Source organism: Ursus americanus, chromosome 5 (assembly GCF_024610735.1).
Source record: "Ursus americanus isolate L20-20 chromosome 5, mUrsAme1.1.p, whole genome shotgun sequence".
Lineage (NCBI taxonomy): Eukaryota > Metazoa > Chordata > Mammalia > Carnivora > Ursidae > Ursus > Ursus americanus.
This window is the reverse complement of record NC_142131.1, coordinates 87,373,284-87,396,304: the sequence shown is the minus strand read 5'-3', so window position 1 is coordinate 87,396,304 and position 23,021 is coordinate 87,373,284. Positions and strand designations below refer to the sequence as shown.

Here is a 23,021-nt window from a genome sequence, read left to right as displayed (position 1 = left end):
AAGTGTGAGTGGCCCCTGAGACTTGTGGCTGACACCTGAAGTGGGGACAGTCTTGTGCAGGATTTTGCCCTTTAACCTGTGGGATCTGATGTTAATCCCAGATAGTCAGAGTCAGGATAGAATTGATTTGTTGGACACTTATTTGGTGTCAAAGAATTGTCATCAGGACAGTGAGTGGCAGGCTCTCCTGGGCACCTGGATGAGCTGGTTTCCAAGCCTCTCTTTCAGTTTCTAGAGGGCAGAAACAATGGGGTACAACCTTATATAGCACACATCAAATCCCATTTTGTTAACACGGAGCTGATGACATAAACAGATGAACACATGGGGGTCCCTGCCTTTGGTGAGAAGCTGTGGAGAACGTTTTGAGAAGATGCACCATGTGCCCTCTTCCCAGCTACAACGTGGGTCTGTGCTCACCTTCTCTGAGCCCCAAGACTGCCTACCTGCCCAACAGCTTTCCATAGGACAGGGAGCGGGAGCGTCACCAATAGCAGCTACATGAAAATCTCCACAGGGACTGGAGACTGCCTTCGAGATGCTGCCCCCAACCCCTGCACAGCCGTCCAGGTGGCTGTATTTGCTGGAACACCTGGTCTGCTGCTATGAATTTGGTGAGTGCACATCCAGACTTTTGGCTTCTTGAGCGCAGATTAAAGGAAGTTGGTACTGATCTTGACCACAGAATATCATCCTAACACCAGCCAGGCCATTTTAGAAAAATATGAGTAGCCAAAAGGGAGACAATATAAATATGGTCCAGCCACCCTCCATCCCCATCTCCCATCCCTACCCCCTCCTGCCCACAACTGGAGGAGTCCGTGTTTGCTGGTATGATTTCCACCTGAGTTTATATACTTTCCCACTGCAGCTCATCTTCTGCAGAAACACTCAGGGAAAACACTTAAAACTATCCAGAATCTCATTTCTGAATTTACCTTCACAGAGGGCTGTAGGCAGGTCCTGTCTCAGAGCCATGCTTTCAAAAGAGCTCCATCTTAATTTGGGTGGGACCAATTTGCCCCAAGTACAAGCTGTGTCTTTTCTGACCTGCTGTGTTTTTTGAGCAGGTGTCCCCGTCCCCCCATATTTTGACAAAATGGGAGCAAGTCCTGTATAAATACCTAGTTGTTTTTTAACAGTAGAAGAAAAAAAGGACAATCCCTTGCCAATTGCTTGTGTGGCTTACCATCCTTTGTCTTGCAGAGGTTACCAGCCTGCCTGTGAGATCCTCGGCTATAGCTACAATGTTGGAGGTAGGCCACTGGCCCTTCACACTTGTGTGTTCCTGAGGAATCTGCTTTCCCATCTCTTCTGCAGAGAATTCTACATCTTATGCGGAATTTCTACAGCTTCAATGTACTGTGGTGATTATATGCACATTAATCATGGTGCCCTGGTTGTAGACTATGATTTCCAGAGGGAATCAAGTTCTCAATGGGTGCTGGATGGTCAAAGCAGGTAGGGATGGACCCCCAGGGCTCTGCCCTTAATGAACTCATGATCTCTAATAACTAGCTTCTGGATGCCCTGCGTGTGGGGTGGGGCTGTCTTCCTCCGACTCACTGCTCCTTTCCTGTCCAGGCTGCCTTCTTGACCCCTTTTCTTAACTTGTACCCTTGTTGCATCGAACACTGGGGGGCACTGACCCTCATTTTTTTTTTTTTTTTTGGTAAGACTTATTTATTTTAGAAAGAGCGTGTGAGCAGGGCGGGGTGGTATGGGGAGGCAGAGGGATAGGGAGAATCCTCAAGCCAACTACCCTCTGAGCATGGAGCCCAAGAGGGCTCCACCCCAGGACCCCAAGATCATGACCTGAGCCGAAATCGAGTCAGCAGCCTAACTGACTGAGCCACCCAGGTGCCCCGACAGTATCAACTTTTGTTGCTTGTAGAAAATGTGCCTAGCCTTGTTTGATAGGATTGGGGACCATCAATTTCCCTACATTCCACTGCAAGCAGAAGAGCTTGTGCATGGTCCAAATTCTGTTTTTGGCGGCGGAGGGAAACCGTCTCCGAGGAGAGCAACTTGGACCAGTCCCCAAGTCTAGAGCAGATATGGACTTGCACCTTCTCTTCCATCTGTATCATGGTGTGACTTAGGAACGGCAAGAGACCCTCCTGCCACTGGTCTCAGCTTTGTTTTGCCCAGGTGGGACAAGAGTTCAGGAGACAGAGGATATGCTGAACCCTGGCCAGTCTTGGGTTAGACGGCTATGGTGTGACCAGGTGTGTAGCCTACGCCTGGGGTAGGGAAACCGTTCCTTCCTCTCTCCTCTAGAGACAGGTCAGATCGGGCGACTGAAGCTGAGACCTTTCACAAGGCGATGTCTGATGTCCAGAAGGGCCATCTTCAATATCCTCGCACCTCAAGCTCTCCAGCTGACCATCTCTCTCAGGCTGTGCTTTTACTTTTTTTTTTTTTAAATAAAATTAAAAGTCTAACACGAGTATTAATTCAGTGAGTTTTTATTATGCACCTGTTAAGTTTGTGGGCACAATACCAAGGGATCAGAGGAATAGGGAGGGCAGATGCTTCTCAGATGTGCGGTCTTTGAACCTCATGGCAAGGCAGACACCTCACCTGCCTGCCCAGCGCCCACAGAGGGAGGGAGGAACCAAGTGGGCCAGCTCTCCTATTTGGAGCTTTCCCCAGCGCAGGTAGCCCCAGCTTCTCTTGCATGGCATGAACCTGGGATCTGACCTACATCACCCAGGACAGTTTCCAGGGGCAATGTCATCTCCCGGCTTCCTGGGCGCCTTGGTCAGCTTTGGGTCAGTGAACACAAGGTGGCCTCACAGTATTTGATGGGCACTCAAGAAATGTAGCCTCCTTGTCGGTGTCGGTTCTGTTACATTCCATTTGTTTCTTATTTAGGACCCAATTTTACACATAAAATATACACCAGTGAGTTGAACAATGCTTTTAGACAAGTTTCTGAAGTGGGTGGGTGGATACACTCACCACTGACGGAAACTTTGGGCAAGAGCTTGGTGGATGGGATGAATGCGTGGAGTCTGGCTTCTCTATTTGGAATTTTCTACTCTCTTAGCCTTTAAAGATTTTTTGCGTTCTCTCTCCCCTTTTCCTGGCAGGTCAATACAAGAGGCAAACTGTTGAGAAACGAAGAGCCCCCAGTAGTTTATTTTTTGTTGAAGGTATGACCAAATGTTTTTATTGCATTTACTGTCCCTGGGTAGGTGGACGCGTCTACACGAGAACAGAGCTCAACTATGGGACCTTGTAACCTTCACCGGCGTCTCGATGTGGCAATGAAGTGTCACCCGACAAGGAGCAGCTGCTGGCTGGGTGCCCGGACATATAAATTACACAGAACACCTGCCTGGGTGCTGCTGGATTCTACAGCTGGCCACAACTACTCATCAGTCCCCGTGCTTCCCAGTCACTGCTTTCTTCCAGAACAGAGCCCAGTTACCAACGGTCACTCCCAGTCCACAGTCACGGGCTGCAGACTTGCAAGGCTCTCGTGCATTGGACACCCGCCCTGGGAACAGAAGCTTGGGTCTGAATCCTGCTTCCGCTGGAAGTAAGCAAGCTAGTTTGTACTGACTGTTCCATGAACTGGGAATGACAACAGCACTGCGGGACTCTCTGGTGTTGTGGGTTGAACTGTGTCCAACCCCACAACTTGTAGGTTTAAGTCCTAACCCCGGTATGTCAGTGTGACTTTACTTGGAAATAAAGCCATGGCGGATGTAATCAGTTAAGATGGGAACATACAGGAGTTGGAAGGGTAGGTCTTAGATAGGGGTGGTGTCCTTGTAACAGAGGCAATGTGGTCACAGACACAGACACAGACCACCGTGTGAAGATAAGCAGTACATGGATGGGGTGACGCTTCCCCAAGTCATGGCCTATCAACTGCCAGTAACCACCTGCCAGAGGAGACGCGGGACACATAACCGCCCTCTCGCGGACCCAACCCTGCAGACACCTCCATCTTGGACTCTGCCTCCAGAACTCAGATGCTGTGTGCGTTGTTGTAAGCCGTCCTGTTTCTACAGCAGCCCTAGTGAACAAACAGGATGGGGCAGGCTGAGTTAATGCTCACGGGAGGTCGTGTCCCCTGCCCACCTCACCCAGACAACACTGTGGGCTGAGCTCCGCACTCCTAGACGCGGCGGGGCAGGATGGGGCGTCTAAGTGCCTTTCAAAAGATGATGACCACACTCCCACTGCACCAGCATTTATCAAGGGCCTCCCAGAGTACAGAGAACAACGTTTTGGGGAGGGCGCGCAACAGTGTAAAACGTGGGCTTTGCCTTCAATGAGCTCACATTGCCTAATAATCAGACACCATCACTAATGAAAGGGTGGGACCGTTTCCCTGTGCAGGCAGCTGTCTAGCCCCCACCGAGGCTCCTCTAACAGTGGACTGATCCTATGGGCCAGACGATGATGGGGACAGGACATGGCTGGGGGTGCTTGGCCCTGCCCCCCCACCAGGTGACACTGGCCCGACAGCCTTCCTCCCAGCCCACAACCCTCCCCCCCACAAGCTTCTTGCTGTCACACAGAAGTGCTGTTACTCCCAGACCTCAGGATGGGGGAAGGGAGGATGTGGGACAGGGATTTAAGACTGCATTTAAGACCGGTTGGCAAGGGACACCCCCCCCCCCCAGAGGGTCACCATGGTGGGGAGCAGCCCAGTCCCTCCTGCCTGGAGAGCTGTGCAGGGGGCTCCCTAAGACCTGGAAAGAGGAAGAGTCAAAGCCAGCGGAGAGAAGCCCTCCCTGCTTTTTGGCACAGCGGAGACAGAACAAAAGCTCAACGGGCCACTATCTCGTTTCTACCTGAGAGCAAAGGGCAGAAGGACGTGACTCTGTCCTGGGCGGGGGGGAGGAGGGGGGTGCCTGGCGGGGTGTGTGTGTGTGTGTGTGTGTGTGTGTGTGGGAACAGTCAGTACCGCGGGCTCGCCCTGCCCCTGGATCGGGGGGAGGAAGAGGGATGGGAAGGGGGACCGGACAGGACGCTGCCCTGCCTGGAGGGGTTGCCCCCGCGCGGGGAAGGGGTGGGGAATGTGCCCCGCTCCCGGACGTGCCGCCCCCCCTGCAGGCCCCCTCAGTAGGAGTTCAGAGCCTGCTTGGAGCGGCGCTTCATGTGCAGACGCTGGTGGCGGAGGAGGTCACAGTTTTGCGAGAAGCTTTTGACGCAGTACCGGCACTGGAAGGGCCGCGCCTTGTCCTTGCAGTGCACGCTGGTGCGGTGGCGCGCCAGGTGGTCAGGCCGCTGGAACGCCTTGCCGCACTCGCAGCACTGGAAGCTGAGCTCGGCCGAGCCGTCGGGCAGCAGGGCGCCGGGACCCCCGCCCACGGGACCCGCGCCCGCCGCGGCCTCCGGCTCGCGCTTCTGCAGAGGCCCCAGTCTGCTGGTCTGCAGGTGAATGCGCCTGTGCGACAGCAGGTGTGAGTTCAGGCGGAAGCTCTTCCCGCAGGCGCCGCAGCGGTACGGCTTCTGGGCCTCGTGGCTCTCGAGGTGCCCGTCCAGGTCCTCGCTGTCGCTGAACAGCTCCCCGCACACCGAGCACTCGTGCGGCTTCTCCTGCTCCCTGCGGCTGCGCAGGTGCCGGATGAAGTTGACCCTCCAGCGGAAGATTTTCCCGCAGTTCGGGCAAATGTAAGACTTCTTCGAGGACGACGTTTGCACCTCGCCCCCGGCCTCGGCGCCACTCCGGTGGGAGGTGGGCAGGCTGCGCGGCTTCTCCGTGGGGCTCCGGGGCTCATCCGCGCAGTAGGGGCCGAGCTGGGAGTCCTCGTCCCCAGAGCTGGACAGGACGATCTCGATGGTCACCTCCTCATCCAGGCCATTCTCTGGGGCCAGCGCGTCACCTCCGGCTACGGGAAAGCCACAAGGAGGGTCAGCGGTGCTGCGCGTGCCACACCCCCGCACCTATAAACCCGACCCAGGAAGGCTCGGCTTGATTCTTCCCCCCTAAGCCCCGAATCCCAGTCCTTATTTTTCCTCTCTAGGCACTGAGACCGCTACTAGCTCTAACGACTTTGTGTCTGTCGGTGTCAAGTCCTGGCCGTGCACACATCAGTCAGCACCGCCCTACTTAACCAGGCCTAGGGCCCCTTCGAGACCCTAGTAGAGAGAAAGACCCTATACCCTATAAGGGCAGCGGCAGGAAGGTGCCAGCTACCACGTGCTGAGCACTGAGTTCCTTCAGGGGCTTGGCCAGACTTCTGACATCAGCAGCCCCATTTGCTCCTGGATACAACCCAGTGATTTGCCAAATTACACACACAGGCCAACTTGGGGAACACGCTCTGGGCTCAGGGCTGAAGAGGGAGTCAGCCTCGCTGTGCTGACATCGGGGCTGCCCCACTGTCCCCACCACCCAGGTCACCTGTGTCACCTCTGAGGCTTGCCAGCAGCCAGCGGTGGGAATGGGCAGTGGTTCTGGAGTTTATAACCTAGTCTGAGGCAGACTCAATGAATCCTAAGTCTGTAACGTTGGAAGATGGGGCAAGCGGGTGGGCAGTGGAATGCCTGGCTTGTAGTCCCAGCCCGCAGCCCAGGCATAGCTCCCCCTCGGGTCTGTTTCCTCACTTTTGTGAAATGTGGACTCAGGTCTAGAACGGGGAGTAGTGGAGCCAGACCCTTGGAGACATAAGCAGGGATACGGTGCTTCTGGATGTAATCTCTGGAGGGGGGAGTTCCGTGAGGTCAGGGCACCTGAGGGCAGGTGGAGCTGGAGACAGAAGCAGGGCAGGAAGACTGAGAAGCCACAGAGAGCAGGAGACAACAGGAACAGCAGAGCCATGGGAACAGGTGTTCCTTAGAAGACAAGGGGGCTCAGCACGCAATGAGGCTGGGGGGGTGGGAAGAGGCACGAATATTTGGGAAATTCCCTGTTTCATTCACATTGGAGAAAATGACAAAGCGTGTTCTGGAGAGAACTCCAAGTGCCTGGAGAACCATCAGGTAAAGGGATTATGGGTGTGAGCCAGGGATCCAGTCAAGCAATGGGGATGAAGTAATCCAGGAAGGATCCGTAGAGGACCCTCCTGTGGGACGGCCTGAACTCCTGGGGACTGCACGGGGCCCACCACTAGTTCTGAGACTTGCGTGTGAGCAGCCTGGATAACAAGCAAGAGACGGATGAACCCTGGGGTTCAGACCTCTGGCATTCTATGCAACAGGCCAGCAAAGCCACTTATCCTCGATGCCCAAGGAAGACTGGCTGCAGAGGCCGCCCTGCGGGAGACAGGACTCCCACTGCATCCACGGGCCCCGAGGGGCACAGAGCCCTGAGCCCACCATTACCTGCAAGCCGCACATTCTCACGGAATTCCAACCCTTGCTTGGGGGTCATCGGCCTTTCTTCTCAGTTTCTCCCTTTTGAAGATTTTATTTATTTGACAGAGAGAGAGAGAGTACAAGCAGGGGGAGTGGGAGAGGGAGAAGCAGGCTTCCCGCAGAGCAGGGAGCCCGACACAGGGCTTGATCCCAGGACCCTGGGCTCAGGAGCCCAGCTGAAGGCAGATGCTTCACTGACTGAGCGACCCAGGTGCTCCCAATTTCTCCCTTTTGGAATGAAAAGGTCCATTCTATGCCTATCCCACCACTGCATTTTGGGAGGTACAAAACGGGACGTCTGGTCTCACAGGTTCACAGCTGGACAGGGACATGCCTGGGTCTCACCGACACCTGACCTACAGGGTATTTAGGTGAGATGACAGATGCAGGGCGGATGCTGGAACAGACTAAGGGATGTTTGGAGCAGGTGAGTATCTGCGGCATGTGAAGAGGGCAGGAACGCTGGGGCACCTGAGGGCAGGACACAATGAACTGAAATGCATCCCCTTAAAAATTCCTATCTTGAAGTCCTAAGCCCAGCACCTTGAATGCAACTATATCTGGAGATAAGGCATTTCAAGGGGTAAAGAAGTGAAAATAAGGTCATCAGGGCAGGCCCGACTCCAGCAGGTGTCCCCCTAAGAAGAGATGAGGGCACCAACAACCAGAGATGGGCCATGTGCAGACGCAGGGAGGAGACGTCTGTCCACAGGCCAAAAAGGGAGGCCTCTGGGGAAGGACGGCATTCCGCCCCCTTCAGCCTGTGCTCTGAGTCCCCAGATTTCTGAGAAAACCAGTGTCTGCTGCTCGAGCCTCCCAGTCTGTAGTATTTTGGTAGGCAGCCCTAGGAGCCTAATATGATGCATATGCGGTGACATCCACTCCAATCAGAGTCAGCAGGGACAGGAGCTCTGTGCTCGGCACGAGGAGGAAGTCAGGGTGTGCGTGGGGGCGGTTAGGATTCCAGGAGGGAAGACGGGAAGAGTTACTGGTCCAGGTGCTCTTACGTGAATTATTTAATCCTCAACGGTAAGTCCACCTGGCAGCCAAGACTGTCACCTCTGAGAGACAAAGTTGCCCAGGGCTTCAGGAGCACGGGAATGTAGCCCGTGCTCGGCTAGCTGCAGGTGGGAAATGCCAGACCGTAGGGTGTGCTGCGGCATGCGCATGGCCACGCCGGCAGCTCACGCCCCAGGAAGGGCACGCGTGGTCTGCAAATGCACCGCTCCCCGAGCAGGACGGCCGAGTCACAGCCAGGGCAGGAAGCCAGATGCAAAAATAAACAAATAAATAAAAATCCAGGCATTATAAGAAATACATTCTTGTCATGTTAGAATGGGGAGGCTTTCTTACAAGACACAAAACCTGAAAGGAGATGATGAAAAAATTTACAGTTCTAAAATGCAGAAAGGGGTGCCAGGGTGGCTCAGTCAGTTAAGTGTCTGCCTTCAGCTCAGGTCATGATCCCAGGGTCCTGGGATCGAGCCCCACATTGGGCTCCCTGCTCAGCAGGGAGTCTGCTTCTCCCTCTGTGTCTGCTGCTCCCCCTGCTTGTGCTCTCTCTCAAATAAATAAAATCTTTACAAAAAACGCAGAAAAATAATTATGGACTGAAAGACATAAAGAGTTTTAAAACAGTGGGAGTAACTGTGTGCAAATACGTAAGAGGCGACAGAACCAGGCCCGTAATTCAGAGTTCCTAGGAATTCCCAGACAGGACAAGCTAGGACTCGGTGACGTGCCGAGGACAGCCCGGAAGCCCCAACCCCCCGTGTGAGGGACTCAGGCAGGGGGGCCTCTGGGAGGTAGCTGGGTCTAGACGCAGTCTTGAAGCTGGGACCCCGGGCTCGGAGGAGCGCTTACAGTCACAGGAAGACGCGGGACAGCATCGCCCTCGGTCTCCAACAGAAGGGAAGGCCGCGTGAGCACAGAGGGCGAAGGCAGGCATTACAAGCCAGGGAGCGTCCTCACCATCCACGGGGCCTGTCAGCACCCGAGGCCGGCCTGCCCCCGACTCCAGGACCGTGAGAAGGAAATGTCTGCTGTCTTCGCAGACCGCTCAGAAGGCGTCAGCAGCACACAGCGCACGCACGGCAGCTCCTGCAGTTCTCGTGCTGCTGCAGGGCTCGGGGCCCAGGCAGAGCTCACCCCGGGGGAGGGGGACACAAGCAAACACCGGAGCTGCTGACTATTACGTACGCAATGCAGAGAAAAGCACGCAGAGCCAGAAGAGACAGTCCATGTCAGTGTGGCCGTTACAGTGACCACGCCGGGAGCACCCAGCTTGCGGTCGGGGCGGGGGCACAGGTCCCTCCCCTGCTCAGAGGCCATGGGCCACCAACACGCTTGGAGACCTAGCATCCCTCCCTGTTCTCAGACAGCCACACTCAGCGTCTTACGCTTCAGAGCCAAATCCCACCCGGGGCCCCAGTGCAGGGGCAGCGGAGCCGGTCAGCATCCACCTTCTAATGGCATGCTGATGAGGCTGAGATATGCTGGGGGCAGGCAGAAGCCAGCAACACGCAAAGGCACGTCCTGGGTACCCCTCAAGCCATGACCACCCTTAGCACACGGAACCCCGCTCCTGCCCGCGGAACCCCGCTCCTGCCCGCGGAACCCCGCTCCTGCCCGCGGAACCCCAGCCCCGCCTCGTGGAATTCCCATTCCCGCCCGGCAGAGGGAAGCCTAGTGCAACAGAACCAGCACAATCAGCGTATAATCCACAGGAGCAGTCAGCAGGGATCTCAGACCCCAGGACTCCCCCACCCCAGCAGCATGTGTGCACACGCACACACACCCCACATGCACACATGTACTCATTCATGCCACACTCAGCAATGCACACACACCCCACTCGGACTCGGACCACATGCCCCCCGATGCGCACAGACCCCACACGCACACACTCGTGCCACACTCAGCAACCCCCCTTCGGTACCTGGGCAGGTGTTTTGAGTCGTCTGCTGGCAGGTCTGGAACTCGGGCACCTGTAGCTCATCCCGTTTTCGTCTCTCTTCTATCTGGAATGGCTGGAGACTCGGAAAGTCTTTCCAGAGAAGAAAACGGAGAGATCGATTTGTCCTGCAGCTGCCAGGCTGTGGTCGGAGGGCAGCCCGGGGCTCCCGCTCAGGTGGCCACGCAGTGAAGTGACGTAGGCAAGAAGGGCCACCCCCACGAACATGGGTGCTGAAGCTCGACAGAACTCCCTGTGGTCACTGCCAGTCCGTGTGCTGGGTGTCTACAGGGTCCCGCACCCCACAAAGATGCTGCATAGACGCAGCCTGCAGTCGGCCAGAGCATGCGCACGCTTGTTCCGGGCAGGGACGGGGCCCAAACCTGGTCTGCTCCGTGCCGGCTCTAGGGTCCCAAGGGGAAGGGGTGCGGGGCTGCTGGTCACGCCCCACAAAGCTCACTCCCCTGAAGAAGCAGACATTTCCAGGGCACGGAGGCTACACACGTGAGCTCTGCAGACACGGCGTGGGGGAGGGAGCAGGTGAGAAAACACCACCGCCGAGCCCCAGCTCCTCCCCGTGTCAACACCTGGCGTCTGTGGCTGCAAGCTAGACTGTCCGAACATCTGCTCCGAAGTCATGCTGGGGAGGATCTGAGCCCACTCGTGGACGGGCCACCTGGTCAGCACAAGCCAGGCGCCACTTACAGCACACGGAAGGATTCCTGCCGTACCCTCGTCTCCAGTCGAGGGGAGTGGCAACATTAAAACCTCACATGCTTTCTGGCAAGAGTCAGGGAGGAGCCCAGACAGGGTGCAGGGGTGACACCTGGCTGCAGAGAGACGGTGGAGGGAGTGGGCCTGCCTCTGGCCAGCAGCAACCTTCCACCCAGTTCTGGAACCAGTACTCACCTAAGTATGAGACCTGGGTCACATCCTTCCCTTGGAGGTCCTGCAACTCGGGGACCCGGGGCTCGTTCTCCTCTCCCTGGGAGAGATCCAGCTGGGTGCCTGGGTCATCTGTGTGCATAAAGGGGAGGACACACACCCATAAGCCATGTGTGCCCACAGGAAACCGGGGCGGGTGGACGGTGGGGACCCCATGCAGGTCCAGAAGAGAGAGCTGGAGGCATGCACACTGGGTCACGGCCCCAACGGGCCGGGCAGGGCTACTGAGAGCAAGCAGGGAGGGGACAGGAGAAGGAGCACTCGAAGGGAGGAGCTGTGGGTTAGGGCGTCTCCTTCAGGACTGTCCTGGAAACAGAAGCAAAGCGAGCCACAGCCTACCGACAGCAGAAAACCAGGTGTATGGAAGGTTTAGTAAGCAAACCAGCCAGGTAGGCCCGAGGTACACGCGGTCCATCTGCACAGTGCCGTGGGGCCAGGGGCGTGCAGCGAGGCAGATGCAGGCCCCCCAGTTCTCTGGTTTCAGGACAGAGGGGAGGAAGCCTTACTTGGAGGCAGTGAGACGCCACAGTCCTCCCCGATGATGAACTCTCCATAGAAGCCAGTCTGTGCAGGGTCTAGAAGGGACCAGTCCTCTTGCGAGAAGCAGAAGATCATGTCCTTGAAGGGGGAGACCCGGTTCTGAAACCACAGGAGAACGAAAAGGACGCCTCAGTGCTGGGTCAAGCTAGGGTAGGCATGCTCTGAGCACGGGGAGGGCCAGCTGGGCCGAAGGGCAGAGTCCCCAGCAAGACGAGCGAGCAGAAAGGCTGCCGGAGCCCGCACGGCCTCCCTCGCTCCAGCCTGTCCTCGTCCTCAGGCCCCTCTGGTCTGGCAGGTGCCGCACGGGGTGGCCAGGGGGCAGGGTGCACGGGAACGGAGCTCCGACTCAGTGCGCGGTGGCTGGACATCCACACGTGCCGGCTGGGCAGACGGCAGACGCCCAACCACGGTGCCCACGCTGGCATCGAACTCTCGTCCATTCTGTGTGCCGGCAGCGTGCGGAGCACACAGGTGCTTTCACAGCAGCATTAACGATACTGGTACTAACGGCAGACGGAACCCAGCCTCTGTGCCCGTTGTCAGAGAGCTAATCTACCGGCAGCCACCAGGCACGGCACGCGCCTGTGAGGAAGCACGAGGGCCCAGCTGCCCTCAGAAGGATCTCCCACCATCGGCCGGTCCACGGAAGGCTGTGCAGAGGGCCGTCCAGCCTGTGCCCGCGGGGGCGTCTCGCGGTCTGGGGCACCGGCGGCTGCTACAGGGGCCTCGGGGAACGACTGCGAGGAGATGTTTCGGATACTTCAAGTCACGGACCCTGGGCCTGTGTCAAACTTCACTTTGCTCTAAGATATGACGGCGTATCATATAACCACATGCCCCTCACTCCCTCACACACGCACTTGTTAATTTTACAACTGCATCTGGAGACAATCGAGTGATTCGGCAAACACGAGGGGCACAGAACCTTGCGGGCGGCGTACCAAGCCGTGCCCTCACGTGTGGTGCAGGGGCGCGAGGCTCACTCGCTCATCGCCGGGGACATGCAGGAGCAGCCACGGGTCCGCCCAGTGTCTGTCAGCACGATTCTCCCAGCGTGGCGGCTCTCGGCCCAGGGGGCCTGCCTTACCCCCACTGCGGGGTGGGCGCCTGTGCCTCAAGTGCCGTGCCTCAGACAGCCCCACACGGCAAAGGGCGGCCCTGCCACCACGTCCACAGGGCCACGACGGACAGACTGCCCTACAACGCCCTAGAAACGCTACCCGGTCCTGAGTCGTGTGAATTATGAAACAGTCTTCCCTTTCCGAGGAAAAAAGTCACAGAGCTGCAGAAGTGCCTACAACGAGCAGTTAGGATGGGGAGCTGCTGGGCTCACTTTCTCACGGGGCCCCTGGAAACCTTGCTAACGTAAACCCATCATCAGGGAGTCAAGCGAAACTCAAGTCTGAGCTTTACACTGACTTGGTTTTGTTTTTGGGGTTTTTTGCCCAGGAGCGTCTGACTGAAAATGATTGCAAGTGTCGTGCTCCCCTGTGTCCTTGAGAATTTGGGGAACAGGTCCTCACGCATGGAGTGGAAATGCATATTTGCAGACATCTGGGAAGAGGTCACAGCACGCCCACCGTATGGGAGACAGAGATGGAGGCAGGAATGTGTGTGGAACAGCGTGGAACAGGCCACTGGGCAGAACCCCGTGAGGTTCCTCTGCACGCCTCTCCCTCCTGTGTGACGACGCGCCCCGAGCACCCATCATCTATGCGGATAACTGATGGGACATCATTCATCACCATTCACACCGTATTACTGAACACACATGTACCCAGCACGAGGTGTAAAAGCTACCACCACTAACGGACTTTGCTTGGGGTCGGGGGGGTGGTCTCGTCTGCGCTCCCGCTGCTCCCAGCCCCAGCCCAGGCCATCGGGGGGAGGACATACCCGGACTTGGACCTGCACGGTCAGTGCCGGCCTCCAGAACTCCCCCCAGATCTGAACACAGACCGAAATCACATCGCAGCGCCATTCTGCATGCTTCCCGATGCTGAAGTCACCGTCCATCACCCCCTGTTCAGCTGTGTCCCCGGGCACACATGTCCTGTCCACGGGCTTACACGAAGGTGTGATCTCAGAGCACCGCTGGTTCACCCACTCTTGTGTTGGTAATATTTGGGTGCTCCCCAGTAGTTCGCTGCTACAGCAATGGTTTGGTGAGCTCTCCCATAGGCCTCCCGTCCGTGGGCAGGGACTCCAGGGAGACACGCAGCAGGACGAGGGCTGGACCCCTGCGGACACACACCTTCCCCGATATTAAATACCCCCACATTGTTCTTGCCCCACAGACCACGCACCCCTGTGTCTTGTCTCCCCACAGCTTTGCCAGCACCGGGTGCCAACACCGTCTGCGGCCCCAATGACTCTGGGTGTGCCGTGGTCCTAGCGGGGACCCCCCCTGCGCTCAATGAACCTTTCCTCCCGCTTTACTGGTCAATCTGCGTCTGTCTGCTTGGAAATGCTTTGTTTTCTTTGCCTATTTTTCTCTTATCTAATGGCTCCTGTTTTGTTTTTTGTTTTTTAAATTGTGGATATACTTCACTCTTTAAGAAAGCATAATATTATTTTAATTTAAATTAAATTCTAAAATAAAAAAATTCTGATCACTTTATGGTGATATAAAAAATCAGTAATGTTAGCGGTACAGGGTGAACTTCAGGAGAACGCTGAACACGTTAGGACGGGGATAATTTTGATAAGAGAGCTCTGAAGCAAACATGTGATTTTGGAACAAAACAGACCGACACAGAAGAAAAATCACAGCACAAAATTTAACAGATAAAATTTAACCTACATGAAAAAGCAAAACCCTCATCTGGGGAACGGGAAAAAATAATTTTTATCGAATGTCTCTGATACAATTGGTTGACTAGAAATAAAACCAGATCCTGATCCGTGATCAAACTAATATAAAAATAAAAACCTCAGGGGTGCCTGGCCGGCTCAGTCAGTGGAGTGTGTGACTCGATCCGGGGCGGTGACCCTGAGCCCATGGTGGGGGTACGGCTTGCTTAAAACAAATTCAAAAAGAAAAGAAACCCCCCAAACCCTAAAGTACCAAAAGGGGAACAAACGGCTTTCAGAGAATAAAAATAAAGACCAAATAAAGAAATAATGGGCAGACACATAAAACTTACAAATATGCACAGTAATGCTGCATAAGTAAGATTACGACAAACAAGGGGCACACAGGTCCAGCACGGATGAACGGGAAGGGAGCAGCGCCTGTGACACCAGCAGAGAGCCTTCCATACCCGTCAGAAAGAAGCAAGAAAGTAAGTACTTTAAGGTCCATGAGGAAAAGCTCCCCTTGATTCATGCATGAAAACACGTCTAGGACACCGTCTTCCTGTAATCGCTCTGATGAAGACTGGAGACAGGAGAGATTTGCCAGCAATCTTCTGACCCTTCAGTGCTGGGAACCCTGTCGGCAGGAGCCCGTGCCCCAGCAGTTACACCCAGAGAACTTCTGTCCCCTTGTTCTGTGTGTGGGGGGGGCGGTTCACTGCCTGCTGCTGACATCCACCCACCAGGGTTCCCCTGCAGCACCTGGGGTAACCTGCACCCGCCAGGGTCCCCTCTGCCCAACGGGGTCGCCCTGCAGCACTCGGGGTCACCTGCACCCCCCGCCAGGATCTCCTCCAACTGATCCAGTCATCCCACATCTGATTGGGTCACCCCACTTCTAGAGGACCTTGACCCCAGAACTCTCCCCAGATATTCCGGGGATCTCTGGGGACTCTCCCCGGTTCACTGATGACTCCCGTCCAGGTGACTCCTGGGTGAGGACCCGAAGCCCAGGGGGACCTGCCACATGGCCCCTGCCCACAAGGATGATGGGTGTCCCCTCTGACACTTCGGCAAGAGCCCCCCTTCCTTCCCCCTCCAGCCCTGCGGCGGCCAAACCCCTGTTCTGGACGACTGAAGACCTCCCCCACAGGGCGGCTATGCGGGGTGGTCCGAAGGGTGAGGGCAAACAGGTGGGCTGCGAGCACCTGGGGGGTCGGGATCCCTTTCCTCGGCTCTCCCACTCGGTCCCCCGAGTCTCTGTTCCCAGTGTGTGGAGCAGCTGGGACCCTGTCCTGAGCTGGCTGATCCCAGCCATCTTGCTCCTTCCTCCCACGCCCCTTGTCTCTTTGTTCCACCTTCATCCACCGCAGACAGGGTGCTTCACCCGCCTGGTTTTCCTGGAAACCAACCATGGCTCTCCCGACTTCCTCCCTTCTTAGCACCCCTGCCCTCAATACTCATACTCTCATTATTGGTCCCTCTAATTTCTTCATTAATTCGTCTCATCTCGAATCCAACAATTTCATAGGGAATGACAGTCAAACAGGGATTCCAGCCCACACCACTGGAGGGGCCCCTCCCGCTAAATCCCATGGCCCTGGCCACCAAGGAAGGTCACCCAAATGGCCTACCAGCTCGGTAACCTCAAACCAGGCTCTGGTCTACAACCACACCCCTGCTGGGTGGACACGTCCCCCGTTCGGCAGGACGCAGCTGCTGAGGCCTCCACCCAATGCAGAAGATCTGTCCTCGTCCGTCTGCTGGCCGGGGCAGAGGCCGCCTTCAGAAGCCTCAGTAAGCGGCCCCTGGGCTGGTGCAAGCAGGCCCCTAGGGCGGCCCACCTCGGAACAGCCACAGGCCAGAGTGGACCAACGGACTACTCACCACTGAGCACAAAAAAGGGAGCATTCCCTATGTTCCCGACCTCCTCTCCTTCCCTGAGCCACAGAGCCCCCTCCTCCTGGCACACGGTCAGTCTTGTCTCTGCCAACCAGCCGGCCGCTCCCTGGCACCGTATTCAATAAACCTGTATCTTCTCTCAAACACTTTAACCACAGCTCACTGGAGAGGCCACAACCCCCACAACCCAATCACAGGAAAGCCTCTGGAGTCATCTGGAAAGGTGTTATTCTGGTAAGTAAAGTTAAGGCGGCTGGCAGCAGCCAACACAACAATCAGCTGCATTTCTAGATCCGTATATGAACAGTACCCGGAAGAGGAAATTAAAAAAAACCAGACAACTTAGAACATCAAAACCATGGACTTCTTAAGGAAAATGCATAAAACTCCGTGTGTCACCCGAACACGGAAGGACTGGACACGTTTCCAGACTGTAAAGATGTCAGTTCGCCCCCCAACGGCCTGCAGATTCTAGGCGATCCCACACAAAAACCCCGGGGGGCATTTTTAAATAAACGGGTGTACAAGTTCTGAAACGAATATGGACAAAAAAGCACGGAGAGCAGTGGCAAGAGTTCTGAAAACAAAGAAACAGGGGGACGCACACTACCCAGCGGCAAACCCTGCTCTGAAGTTACGGTGTTTGGCCCGAACGATCACAGCACCGATCGACCACGGGCAGCCCACATGCTCAGACGGACGTGGACCGGTGTGTGGCAAAGGTATCCGGCCACGTGGTGGGGGGAAGGAAGATCTTTCCAGTGAGTGGTGATTAACAGCTGAACATCCACACAAAAAAGTAACTCTCACACAAACACAGAAAGATTGCCTGAAATAAATGTAACAACCCACAACTCTAAAACTTCCAGAAGAAAGTGCTTTGTGACCTTGGAGTAGACGAAGATTTCTTAGGACATAAAAAGCATGAATGGCAAAAGAAAGAAAGTGATAAACTTGACCTCGTGAAAATTAAACATGTCTGACCTTCCAAAGACACCAGTACAACAAGGAAAAGGCAAACCCCAGACATCCAGTACGTGTATGGGACAAAGGGCTCTCATCCAGAATGTACGATGTGTACAAAGTTCTTTTTTTTTTTTTTTAAAGATTTTATTTATTTATTCGACAGAGACAGAGACAGCCAGCGAGAGAGGGAACACAAGCAGGGGGAGTGGGAGAGGAAGAAGCAGGCTCATAGCAGAGGAGCCTGATGTGGGGCTCGATCCCATAACGCCGGGATCACGCCCTGAGCCGAAGGCAGACGCTTAACCGCTGTGCCACCCAGGCGCCCCTGTGTACAAAGTTCTTAAGACACAGCAAGATGGGTGCCTGCTGGCTCAGTCGTACAGGGCGAGTCCTGATGTCAGGGTCATGAGCTCGAGCCCCACGCCGGGCGTTGAGTTTCCTTAAACAAAACCGCACAGTAAGACAAGGCGCCCAGGCAGGAGACGGGCGATCTGGACGCTTTGCAGAAGACAGAGGAATGACCCACAAGCACGTGGAAGGGTGATACACTTCGTAAGTCAACAGGGAAATGCAAACTAAAACCATAGTGGTTATTTTAATGGCCAAATACATACTTCTTCTAAGAAAATGGGAATAGCAGGAAACGGGAAAGATGGGCAGCGTAAGTGGTGAGCGTAAGTGGTGGGAGCGTAAGTGGTGAGTCAGCAGGGAAAACAGCCGTCTTCTCTGTATAATCGATCACACACCCTCCGACAACTTCTCTCCTATGTAATCACCCAAGAGAAATGGAAACATACATCTGCAGAAAGACACGTTCTAGAAGTTCCTTCATAACAGCCAAAAACGGACGTGACTGAGATAACCCGTTAACAGGTGACGACAGACCGCTGTCACCATACGTGGATACTATCCGGCAACTAATGGGCACGCCGCTGACTCGCACACGTGGGGGATGGCTGAATCAGCCGGCTGGGTGGGAGGCCGCCTCGAAGGCCACACACTGTGTGGTTCTGTTTACGTTCAACTCCAGGAGAGGAGCTCGTGTTCAGTGGCCTGGCGTGGGGACCTGGCTCCGCCGCCAACGGGCACCAGGGAGCTTCTGGGGTGATGCAGACACGCTCCCCATCCTGACGCAGGCGACCACGCTTGCCACACACTCTGCAAGCCGGACACTGAAACAGATGTACTGTATGCAAATTACAGCCCCAAGTTACATTCTCTTTTAACGTAGGCTCTACCCCCATGTGGAGCCCAACTCGGGGCTTGAACTCATGACCCTGAGATCAAGACCTGAGCTGAGATCCAGAGTCGGACACTTAACTGACAGAGCCACCCAGGCGCTCCTCAAAATGAGACTTAAGGCGGTATGAATATAGACAGCATTTTCCACCTGGTCCTGGTGAGGAGGAGAACAGCGCTCCGTCCGTGGAGCGCTCCCTGCGGGATAACCACATACGCTCTCTCTGTATGCGGTGTTAGCCCCGAGACCCGTGATGCAGCCACGGAGCGCACACGACCCGTGCGGCCTGCATCTCATGCAGAGGTACACTGCAGCGGAGCGAGGGCCAGGCTTCACCCGTCAGCATGATCACGGCAGTGACAGACAGGGGAAAGCCCTCGGGAGAAACGCTGGACACCAGACGCCAACCGAGCAGCAGAACCCTGGATGCACATTCTCTCAGCTGAAACTTCCAGGACGTGACACACGTGCCGTGCTCCTGTATGCAGCTGCGCGTGGCATGAATGGAGAGAGAAGACGCATCTGACACTCTACAGGGTCGGGGAAAAGATGGGCACGGGGGTGGACAGTGGGGGTGGGGAGAGGACAGAGAAACTGAAGTGGAGGGTCTCGGCAAGTCTCTGTCCTACTGTTGCAATCTTTCCCAAGTCCGGAGCCCATTCCAAAACAAAAGTTAAAGCATGCAGAATAGTTCAGAAATGTCCTCAGCTCAGCAGGAGCTGGGACAGGCTTCCCAATCTACAGCCACGGATGAACCACTCAGCATCTCCGTACAACGCACACGGCCTGAGTGGCTCATCTCAACGGCCGCACGGAGGAGGCTGGTGTGGGGGCAGCACACGGTCCACAGGATGGACGACAGCCCGCAGGAAGCCACGGGCTTGCATCAGAGAATCGGGGGTCAGCCTCAGACTGGGTCACAAAGGGACATCCCCAAATACGCCACTTTGGCGTCAGGACTTTCCAGCTGAGGGAAATTGAGGAACAAGACCGTGGAGAACATGTTTTGCTCGCCCGCGTCTCTGTCTAAAGCCATCACTGTTCTTCCTCGTCAAGAGCCCCCCGCCTCTCCGCTGCCTGGAAGGGCTAACGGCCCCTAGCCCCCAGAGAGGACAGCACTCTGGCTGGCCCAGAGACGACAAAACAAACGTCACTGAGCAGCCCTTAGCGTCCATCACCGTCCGCAAATGTCTGCCTTCCCACAGCTTACCAACCCCGGAGCTCACAATCCCTGCGCTCGGTACTGCTTTCTCCTAAACGCATCGCCCCCAGTCAAACAGTCCACCAGCCGCGGATCTGACCGCCTGCGTGGGGGTCTGTGAGGCCCCGACAGACACATCAAGAACACCCTTCTCTCCTGCACTTCGCCTCTGTCAGCCCTCTGTGCAGGCCAGCACTGAAGCCGGGACAGCACAGGAAGGGGCTCGCTCCCTGAAGGTCTGCGGACGAGGAAAACACGGGAAGCGCCACGGCTGGTGAGACAGAAGGAAATTGGAGCTGTCAGAGGGCAGTGCCTGCAGCTCTGCGGGTTCTGGAGAAAACAACAGACTTGTAACGTGACTACAGTTACGGATTTCCTTCCCTTCACCCTTGGATCGGCGCCTGAGAACGGACCCAAGCCTGGAAAGAGGAGCGAAACACAGTGGGCGCAGACACGCCCGTGGCGTCTCCGGATGTAAACCTGAGCCACGGGGCGGCCACAGGAGTGGGATCACAGACTTTGCCACCGCCACTTCTGCCTCCTTCTGACACACGGAGCAGACATACTTCCCCCTAAGTATTGCCTCCAAGAACAGAAAGCCCGGGGCCGCGGGTACATAAAACACACACGTGAGACTCTGGAAGGCAGAGAGAAGGCCGGGGCAGGCCCTGGACCCGAACAGCTATGGTGACGAGCCCCTGGCCCTGCTCGTGCAAGCAGGGGAGCGCAGGAGTCCCGCCTTGTGCCCTCACCGGGTCATCGCAAGCTGTCCTAGCACCCCTGCCCCAACCCTGCGCAGGAGCCCCCCCCCCGTGGCACTGCCCACAGGGACGTGGCTGTGCCCTCCCCGCCCGTGCTCCAAGCCCGCGCAGGAGCCCCCCTCTTGCGGCAGCGCCAGCAGGGACCCCGAGGCAGCCTGCCCCCGCCTTCTGTTGGAGTGTGTCCGAAGGGGAAACCCAGCTGGACGGATGGTTTCAAGGAGACCTTGGGTCTCATAACAAGAGGAAGAGTCCGCGTATCAGATGAGTCTACACCAAGAACCAAGAACCGGAGCGAACACAGAAGACAAAGAGCGAGTAGTGGAAACAGCAGAACGCAGAGCTCAGGGATGAGCTCCCAGCAGGAAGAAGGGTACACAGGACGGAACCGGCCCACGGGGAGAGACGTGCCATCTGAACGACGGACAGAGAGCAGACCATGAACGCGCAAGCAGAGTGTAAGTAGCCTGAGTGAGGGCCACGGAACAGCTGAAATCCCACGGGCAGAGTCCTGCAGGCCCACGGGGCTCGGAAACTGCCTCCAGAATTCCCACATTTGTTCAAACACGCAGCCCCACAGATCCAAGCAGCAGAGAGAACCGCAGACGGGCCACCCGGAGAAATCGTGGCAAACACACGGGAAGTGGACTGGTGAACTCTCAAGACAGAGGAAGGACAAGAGCACCCTGAAAGTGGCCACAGAAGGATCCCTTCCCCGCAGGAGCGAAGACACTTCTGAGCTGTGACGAGGGAGCACGGAGCCCATTATCCACTGTCCATGTGCTGAGCGCCACCGCCAACCACGGCCCCCCGGTCTGCAGAAGATGCCCTCTGGGAACGAAGGGGGCCACATGCTGCCCGACGCGTCCACAGTCAACGTACCTGTGGCCAGCAATGACACCAGGAAGAACGCGGACCACAGGCTCTCCGGGTCAGGAAGCGGTGAGTACGCGGGCGTAAGGACCAGAGCGCAGGGAGCCCCAATGGAAGGAGCTGCTCTCCTTCCCCCAGGGCTGCAGCAGCAGCAGCTGTCCCGCTGTCTCAAGTGCGTGTATGCGTGTTCAAATCTGTGTGCACACAGCAAGGGGCCGCGGAGGGCCACGGGGGTGGGGGTGGGGGGGCGCATTCAGTCCCGTACCTGACGGGATACCCGCAGCAGTGGCCTCCAGAGCTGCTCTGACAGCGTCTCTCACGGAGCAGCCTGCACTCAGGCCCTGAGTCTCGTGGGGCCACCGTCTGTGCATCTGATGAACCCTGACCACAGGCGCCGATGTCCCATCACCGGGGAATCCGCTCAGGTTTCCCACCGGCCTGCAGCCCCAGCTGAGGTCTCACCTCCCTGGCCCCCGGCCCATCTAACCCGATGTTCCCTCTTACTGATCTCTTCTCCGCTGACCCGGCCCTGCCGCTTGGCCGTGAACTCCCACTCTGTGCGGGGCTGCGCCCCATCTCTCTCCTCCCCTGCAAAATCCCTCCCGTGCTCCCTTACCCCAAGCCATGGCCCAGAATAACATCTTCAACACGGGCCACAGCATACTTTCATAAAGATATGGTCAATCAACAGGGAAGTCTACAGAATGTTCTAGTAACCCACAGGAAGGCAAAAAAAAAAAGAAACAAAAACCTGAATGGGAAAAAGACATCGATAATTACATTAAAATAAGGGCACCTGGATGGCTCAGCCTGTTAAGTGACAGACTTTTGATTTTGGCTCAGGTCATGGCCTCAGTCAGGCTCCGAGTGTAGCAGGGAGTCTGCTGGAGATTCTCGCCCTCTGCCAAGACTGGGGGGGAGGCTCCATCCCATGACCCCAGGATCACGACCTCGGCCACCACAAGAACTGGACGCTTAACCACCTGTGCCACCCAGGCGCCCCAGACGTGAGTTTCTTTCAGATAGCAGAGAGGTCAGGTTTCTGAGTCCACTCTGTGACTTAACTGATGTATTTAGGGCGTCCGGCTGGCTCACTTGTGAGAGCACGCAACTCTTGATGTACAGGTCCTGAGTTCAAGCCCCATGTATGGGGCAGAGTTTTACTTAAAGAAAAAGACTGAGAGATGTATTTCTTTTGAAGATTTATTTATTTGTGACAGCCCACGTGTGGGTGGGGTGTGGTTGGGATTCTCTCTCTCTCCCCCTCCACCTCTCCTGTTCGTACTCTAATAAATAAATAAACCTTTAAAAGAAACTTCAAACATAACGGGACAGGCAGGTTGGAAGTGAAAAGATGGAAGATACATATGACACAACGACTGATCAAAGGGAAGAGGAGCAGCAGAAGACCAGGTAAGGTCGACTTCAGAGCAAAGAAAACCACTAGACGGGGACCCTCCAATAACAGAAGGGTCGTCCACCAAGCAGGCACAGCAATGCTCAGTGTGTATGTCCCAAACCAGA

The 23,021-nt window shown here is 56.1% G+C and overlaps 1 protein-coding gene across 1 annotated transcript in view; it reads right to left on the bottom strand.

Moving 5' to 3' along the window:
- Positions 1 to 2,452: 2,452 nt before the first annotated feature.
- ZNF496 (zinc finger protein 496) overlaps positions 2,453 to 23,021 on the bottom strand; it is a 33,511-nt gene continuing 12,942 nt past the window's right edge. Inside the window, exons 7-10 of the mRNA XM_045803967.2 lie at positions 11,728 to 11,860; positions 11,186 to 11,293; positions 10,262 to 10,369; positions 2,453 to 5,855 (exon numbers count right to left, since the gene is read on the bottom strand). Of these exons, the coding sequence (XP_045659923.1) occupies positions 5,083 to 5,855; positions 10,262 to 10,369; positions 11,186 to 11,293; positions 11,728 to 11,860 (1,122 nt within the window). The 3' untranslated portion in view covers positions 2,453 to 5,082. The remainder of the gene's footprint in view (positions 5,856 to 10,261; positions 10,370 to 11,185; positions 11,294 to 11,727; positions 11,861 to 23,021) is intronic.